This window comes from Osmerus mordax, chromosome 4 (genome assembly GCF_038355195.1).
Source record: "Osmerus mordax isolate fOsmMor3 chromosome 4, fOsmMor3.pri, whole genome shotgun sequence".
Lineage (NCBI taxonomy): Eukaryota > Metazoa > Chordata > Actinopteri > Osmeriformes > Osmeridae > Osmerus > Osmerus mordax.
Window position 1 is genome coordinate 6,911,985 of NC_090053.1, and position 7,731 is coordinate 6,919,715.

Consider the following 7,731-nt stretch of genomic DNA (forward strand, 5'->3'; position numbering starts at 1 on the left):
CTAATGAAGCTGACACTCCCAGCTGCCGACATAGACCCAGCAAGAGGTGAAAGTTACAGAGAAACATATCCCATTAATAAGACCCACCACAAATCCTGTGAATTCTGACACAGTGACACTAGGAATAGTCAAAGTGCCACTTTTTGATTGATATCCAGTTGTGACGGGAGCACAAGAAAGTCAGCTGGAGTGTAAAGAGTGAAAAAAAAATTTTTAGTGGAGAGATGGGGTGTCTGTTCTATACTTGAATGTTTCCATATCTTCACCTGGTTCACCATTCTGACATACTGAGAGTAAGAAGAGATGGGTGAACATGATGATTGATGCGTCCATGTGTCTAATTTCTAAATCCATGTGTCTGTCTGACTCATCCACCCATGTGTCTGTCTGTCTGGGTATGGGTCTGCTGGAAAGCACTTGTTTTTCTCCTTTCTCCCACACAGCTACCCTCCAATCAGCATCTCCCAGCTGGGGAAGCCGAGCATAAACAGCCTCCATTACTCCCAGAGTTGATGGATTCCTCACAGCTGCAGACGGAGGCCTGCCATCAGGACCAGCAGACGTAAACAGCCGGGGAACATGCCTGGCCACACACACCATACACACGCACACACACTAAACTTTAACTTTGTAGTTTTGTCATTTATTCTCAATTTGTATCGTGTGTGTCTCAGTTCTTAGAGTGTATTCTGTTCTGCCGTAACAGAAATAGCTCAACATTTGTCATGGAGAGCCAGAGATTCATAAAAAATTACATGTTAGACATAAAATAATATTCAACAACACATATATGTATGTCCTATACATATACATATATAATTTCTCTCTCAGATCGGCAGTTTTGTCAATAAAACCTGCATTGATATACTGTGGAAGAACTAGTATGTAACAGTATGATTAATAATCACTGCAGTTTCAATCAATAACTATAAAACAACATTAGGGGTCAAACATTAATGAAACATGAGTTTGATTTTAGGGACTTCTGATTCCAATGAATAAGCTTCATTCTTTTTCCAGAGTGAAGTTCTGAGGTGTGCAGTGTGGTTGAGTTATACTAAAATGTACACATTGCATGGAGCTGCTGCCCCATCTAGTGGTGGAAATGTGTTCCACTCAAATGGGATTCCCACACCCTGATCATCATCATCATTCTATAACTACAAATTTCTTCAACAAGGCCTCAACATGGCATGTTAAACACATGAATTAGAGCTGATCATCTTCCCATACAGAAAAGGTAATCAAAGAATCGTGTAAACAAAAGTGTGCCGTGTCTTGTGAGTGCTGGACTAATCAGAGTAAAGTGACCCCTTTCTTGCAGTTATTTCATTGTACTTGGCGACCAAAACAAATGCATGTGACATTCTGTATTAATAGTACTATTAAAATAGTCTATTAAAGTTACAATAACAATTGTGTTTTGATTACATTTTATTACAATTTACATCCTATTCTTACATATATATATATATATAAAAAAAACACAACTACAAAAAGTACATGGGAGCGTAGAGAACAGCTGTCTTTAACATTGTGGATGACAAAAATCAAACAAAAAGCTAAGCGGCACACTACCAAAAGGTCAAACAGGTCACACCAATGTCTGAGCTTGCGTAATTACAGATTAGTTTACATCAAACTGGTTGATCAAGCATTGAAATAAAATGACAAAAACTGGGTCCTGAGTGTGCTGTATGATATTTCACCCGGCATCCATCATAGACTGGCATCCATCACACTGATCAATATCACCCTACCATGTTTACAGGGATATCAAAGTTTCATAGTCAACATGACTGACACTCATGGTTATCCTGTACACATTTCTGCCTGAACATTAAACAGTGTGATGTAAGAGTGTGTGTGGGTGTGTCCTCAGCGTCTGGGGGCGTTGGGTCGGGGAGGGGGGCCACCTGATCGGAAGACGGAACAGAAACAGAACCTTGACACCAACCGTACACCACTAATGATCCTAGTCAGTGAAAGACTCAGACCAGTGAGACTGACCTGGACACGGCAGCAGCCCGGGTTGTGGCCCCCCCATGTGAAGGCTCTTCAGGGATGGAGGGGCTCCTCTGGGGGGGTGGGGAGACATGGGGCCCCTGGGAGCCATGAGGCTGTGTGGGGGGCCACTCTGTAGGAGCAGACCCCGGGGGGGTGGCGGACCACGAGAGGGAGGGGGGCCATGGTGGTGGGGGGGTGGCCCTCGAGAGGAGGGGCAATGTAAGGGAGGGCCCCGAGGAGGAAGGGGTCCACGTGGGGCAGGGGGGCCGTGGGGGGCTGGGGGGCCGTGGTTGGCCCTGTGCATGGACAATAGTGGTGGGGGCTTGGTCTTAGGGTAGGAGCCTGGATGGAGAAAAATAAAAACAGACACTGAAAACCCTCCTTACAAAAGCACCAAAAGGTAGAGTCTTTAGATTAAGAGAAAATAGATATTATGAAACAAAAGCTACTGACCTGGGGGGGCCATCAGGGGGGTGGGCTGTGGGTGGTCTCCCATGGCCACCTGGGGGGGGGGAGGACCGGAGGGGGTGGGCAGCAGGGGAGGGGGCTTTCCCAGGCCAGGGGGCAGAATCTTCCTCCTCTCAGGGTGGGCTCCGTCCTCTGTCTCTGAGGAGGTCGCTGGGGAAGATGACAACACCAACAGATAAGTGAGACATGTTTGTATTTCTGTCTGGAGTTTGGGAACCTGTGTGGTGGGAGCGGACACTGTTTGGATGTTGGTCCAGACTCATGTGCACCACATGACTAATGGTATCTGAAGGATACAGGGCCTGAATGGGTGAGTGTGTCACCTTGTGAATGGTCCTGGCGGGAGCGGAGGTACTCAGCAATGGTTCCCAGCTCTTCGGAGTAGAGGTGCACGCCCTCGGCCAGGAAGAGGAGCAGCTGGCGTGTCTCTGCCGGTACTGCGTGCCTCTCCATCTTCTCTCTCTCCAGGAGGTCATCCGCCAGCTCGGACGCTCGGGCCGCCATCTCCGTCGGGTCCTTCTGAGGACGCTCCCCGAGTCCTCGACTGTATTCCGTTATGACAAAGTCCATGGCCTGCTCCTTTGGCATGTTCCGGTGGACTGTGCAGGGTGGGGTTTAAGGGGTTTAAGAGGGAAGGGTGAAAAATGACAACGACGACACTGCAAGACGGCCATTTACTGAAAGTCATATTTAGACACTTCAAATCTACACTTTATAACTCAGGAATCTATGTTGTGGTTTAGTGGAGCTATTGATGGTGCATGTATCATTTTGTGAGTGGGTTTGTGTTTCGTTGTGCATTTGAATATTTGTTGGTTTTACATAAACATAAATTAAATGTATTTGTCTGTGTTTGATTGGAAATGATGTTGATGGTGTGTAAGCATCTGTATTAGCTCTGTGTAAGACTAATGGACTTGATTTATCCTCAAATGTATTTTTTCAGGTGACGTTTTGATTGATTAGATTATGAGAACAAATCATTTAAAAAAAACAATTTGATGTGTAGTAGACCGTGAATTATTTTAAGTGCATCTTGTCTACCATTTCATTTTTATATATGATAATTATATGAGATTGTGTTTTTTTGTTTTGTTTTATTACTGCATTTTAAATAGTTTGTGCAAAAATGTATTAATCGTGATGTGAAAACTTACCCACAGTTTGCAAATGTTTGAACAACATGAGTTTTTTTTTATAGTACCCAAACAAGCTAATTACCTTTTTTATTTGTAATTTTTTTTTAACCTGTTTTGGACTGTCCTCTGCCAAGCCTGAAGCATCTACCATTTGTGACTGATAAAGGAGTTGTTAAATTGGTAATATAAAGTGTAGGCCGACTGTATGGATTCTAATTCATTAGGCAATGGTTAATGTGTTTTGTGTGTGAACCACTGGGGTTGATTTAAGAGTCTATTGAATGTGAGTATTAGGCCAAAAGCTGGAGCACAGAACCTAGGCATCATCAGCTTTTGTAATGGTTTTCTGTTCTTGCTAGAAGTGCATTTTATTGGAGTATATAATAACAGGCTTTAAAACTACAACATTTTTGTTTGGTGAAATTCACTTTGTATTGATATACCCTACTGGAAGAGAGTGCGCTAGGGGTTTTTAGGTAACTGTGAGGGGCTGGGCGTGGGGGGAGGGGGACTTACTTTTGAGGGACTCTGAAAATATGATAACAGTGCAGGAGGAGAGTGCTACATTAGTCTGCTCCACGAGTATACATAAGGGGGAGCCAAGGCCGCGCACGTCCTGCAGGGCCCGCGTCAGGCCAGACTCCGCCTGCAGGTAGAGCATTTCCACAGAGAGGCCACGCTCCTGCAAACACTGGCCTAGCGATTTGGGGTAATCCCTTTGAAAGAAGAAGAACAACAGCAGCTTGGTTATTGTCCACATAAGACATAGAACTCATAGATGGGGCACCAGCCCAGTGCAACTTCACCTACTAGCACCAGCTTGACATCGCTGCGGGGGGCGATGCATGTTCGGTGATTCCCTTTTATCTTATCTAATTATGGTTTGAAAACAAGGAGGTGAGTGTGAGAGAGTGTGAGTGAGTGTAAGAGAGAGAGCTGTGGAGATGTTTAAAATTGCTGTAAATTTTACATAAAATTATATTAATGAATCACCTTGCACATGGTATAGGATGTTTCTGTCACTTTATATCAGTGAAATACGTCTATTAATTGAAATACAAGAAAGTGTATTTATGTACATATTGATGTGTTTAAAGTTGATGTGAGAAATATGTAAACCAACGAGTGGAATTAGGACTGCTTTTTAAATGTGTTATTAGATGTTGAAGAGTTATATATTTTGTTAATAATAATACAAAAGGGACATGGAGGCAAATCTAGCTCTGAGACAATATTTTTGTGTTGCATTGTTGACTTCCTTTGCTGGTCAATGCCACTTCAAAGTTAGTTGGCCGGTTGCCTTGATGAGGCAGACCCACTGCTCTGGGCTGCCATCGGGTGATGGATAACAGAGAACACATTTCTACAGTGGACAATCCCTGCATCCGTGTGTGTCGTGGTGTTACACAAACAATTCTTCTTCTTGTGCATGGTAGTGTGTAATGCAGTCAAACTCCTCAAAAGTAATATTTAAGAATCTTAAAACAAATTCTTAAGGGGATTCTAAAACTAATTTAAAGACAAATTATAGTGATTGTAAGCATGGGTTTGCATTTAAACTAAGATGAGAATTATATTTTGGAAGGAAACACAACATCAGTTAAAAAAGGACCCAACATCAGATTATGGCCTGGACTGCCCACTGAAAGAGAGGCTTATTTTATAAACCTAATTGGACATGGCTTTAGCTAGACTTGGCAGGATGGTTAAGAGACGATCAATAGCACTATGGGAATGATCTGATACTCACTTTAATCCCAAAATACTGAGTTAGAAACCAGCCAGACAGGGGCGCCCAGGGTAGAGCGCATAACACATGAGCTGAGGCTTTACTGCAGGGGCCCGGGTTTGAGTCCTGCCCGGACCATTTCCTACATGTCATCGTCTCCCCCTGCCTTTCCTATCGATCTCCAATAAAGCATGCCTCAAAACTATATTCAGTGTCGGTTGAAAATCTATTTTGAATTATTTAAAATTGCTTCTACTTTCCAGCAAATTATGTTACAACAATCCTGTTCCAGGCAGTTCCTGCCTCCTCCTTGGCTTATCTGAAAGATGTCCAAAAACTGTGCAATGATGGTGCAATTTCACAACTTTTTGTATTGAAGTTTTTGAGTTGGTAAAAGTGAATATTACAGGACCAAACCTATTTACCGTGGGAGTAATACAAACAAACATTTAGGCGTTTTCTTTAGGCTCTAAACAGGTATGTGCCACACTTGGGTGCAGAAATTTTTGTGTGATGTCAACATAAGTGACTACGTTTTTTTTTTTTTGCTCCATAAGAAGTCCCACACAATCACACTGTCTGCTACATTCGACTACAGACAGTTGGTGATGCCCTTCTTTGTTTATTATCCTTCAACTGACAGGGAGGAGACTGGGCAGAGATGGCAATATACTTACGTGGACTGGTTGCTTACGGACAGGACTACACAGTCTGCAGCTCTTCTCTCTTCCTGGATCTGTCTGTAAAAGCGCTGGTATAGAGTCTTGCGCTGATCAGCTGGAGGCTTGTAAGCATCTGATGCTGGTAGAGAGAGCGATAGGGAGCAAGAGAGAAATATGTTTTTGCAAGGTATCACATTTCCAGCACATAATGATCAAAACTGCAACCAAACATTTACCCATCACTGAGTGTATACATGCAGTACTGTGCAAAATATCTTACCATTCTGTTGATAGCCTTCATATTTCATTGGACCACTGTAATGTTGTTGGTCTAAGACCTCTTCATAACTGTGAGAAAAAAAAAGTTACCACGGCAAAACGAATACATATTTTTCTCATATCAGGAGGCTAACTATATTGTATGTATACCTTTCTGCATCCTTGTTGTGGTCCTCCGTCCTCTCCTCTCTAACAACGGGGTATGGTGCTGGTCTTCGGAAAGACCGTAGAGGTTGGACCCTTGTAAAGGAGACATAAATTTGCCAGTAAATGTTTGAGCAAATTACACAATAATTCACTGGAGTAGTAATAGCGACTACTGTAATTCGTAGATGGCGACAGATTATCTTCTTAGTGAATACTAGCTAGCTTGCTAGCCAACGACGACAAAATAGCTAGAGCTACCCGGCAGTAATGTAGCTGCAGCTATATCTACACAGCCAATGCAATGTTGTTACTAGCTTGCTAGATAGTTCCTTGAATGTTCATCTGAATAGTAAAAATGTTTTTTGCTCATATTAGAATCATGCAAAAACCTATAAACATTATTTTTCTTTATAAACTATCTAAATAGCTAACGTTACACTGTGGTAGCCACTTACCCTCCATTTGGATTGGGTTGGGGTCTTCTGCCGCTCGGGGAAATAACCCACGACGACATTGCACGTTGACAGCAAAAGACAGATGAAACTACTTAACTACTATATAGATTTATAAACCAATTGTGAGACCATAATCAGGTGTACAGCCCTCTAGCAAACAATATAGCGAACAAAATTGCTCATGCGATTTTCGTTTTGTCAAACAGGGTGCTTCTTCTTCTTCTTTTGACTTCCGGGCAATCTAGGCACGCCAAGCGCATTGTTGCCTCTCGCAGGTCATTGACTGAAAGCACACATCGTCACCGACAACCATCAGATTATACATAGTATGGCAAGCCGTTCATTTAACCAATGAATTGTTGTTATCAACAATTCGAATTCTTGTTATCAACAATTCGAATTCTTGTTATCAACAATTCGAATTCTTGATATGAACAATTCAATTTTGGATATCAACAATTTAATTTTGGATATCAACAATTGAATTGTTGATTAAAAAAATTTGAATTGTTGATATCAACAATTTATTGGTGAAATGATAAAACGGCTTGCCATAATGTAGAGCCAGTGAACTTCCTCCCGCGGTGCGCTGGACATAAACAATCAGGTCCAGCCGTGGAGGGGGGCCAGGAACATGCAAATAAGCTGTGTTTCCACAGGTTTGAGTCAACCCATCCCCCCCTAACTGTGGAAAATATCTTCATTTTTACAGTCCCCAACAAAAGGACAACCCAGTTATCTCAATGACTACAGGCCAGTGGTAATCTTGCATGTGAAGACTGCCAAGAGACTTGTTCTGCAGCACCGTAGGCACCTGGTGAAAGACTCACTGGACCCCCCTGCAG

The 7,731-nt window shown here is 42.7% G+C and overlaps 1 protein-coding gene across 2 annotated transcripts; it reads right to left on the bottom strand.

Moving 5' to 3' along the window:
* Positions 1-669: 669 nt before the first annotated feature.
* si:ch211-216l23.2 (uncharacterized protein LOC565061 homolog) lies at positions 670-7,079 on the bottom strand. Of its 2 annotated transcripts, none has more exons than XM_067234971.1 (9): positions 6,887-7,079; positions 6,435-6,524; positions 6,286-6,353; positions 6,021-6,144; positions 4,131-4,330; positions 2,799-3,074; positions 2,461-2,625; positions 2,011-2,349; positions 670-1,916 (listed from the first exon to the last, which is right to left on the bottom strand). In XM_067234971.1, exons 1-9 carry the CDS (start codon positions 6,943-6,945, stop codon positions 1,879-1,881), a joined length of 1,359 nt encoding a protein of 452 aa, XP_067091072.1. In that variant the 5' UTR covers positions 6,946-7,079; the 3' UTR covers positions 670-1,878. The 2 variants fall into 2 exon arrangements, with proteins under 2 accessions (XP_067091072.1, XP_067091071.1); XM_067234970.1 differs by having other exon boundaries at positions 6,021-6,147.
* Between the last annotated feature and the right edge of the window lie 652 nt (positions 7,080-7,731).

What these genes read in the sequence shown, in the direction of transcription:
- si:ch211-216l23.2 (XM_067234970.1), bottom strand. Translation starts at nt 6,945, where the DNA reads ATGTCGTCGTGGGTTATTTCCCCGAGCGGCAGAAGACCCCAACCCAAT. An exon ending in TCCGTAAGCAACCAGTCCAC is followed by an intron (nt 4,331 to 6,020) that starts GTAAGTATATTG and finishes CTTCTTTCAAAG; the next exon opens with GGATTACCCCAAATCGCTAG. An exon ending in CCCCCTGATGGCCCCCCCAG is followed by an intron (nt 2,350 to 2,460) that starts GTCAGTAGCTTT and finishes TTCTCCATCCAG; the next exon opens with GCTCCTACCCTAAGACCAAG.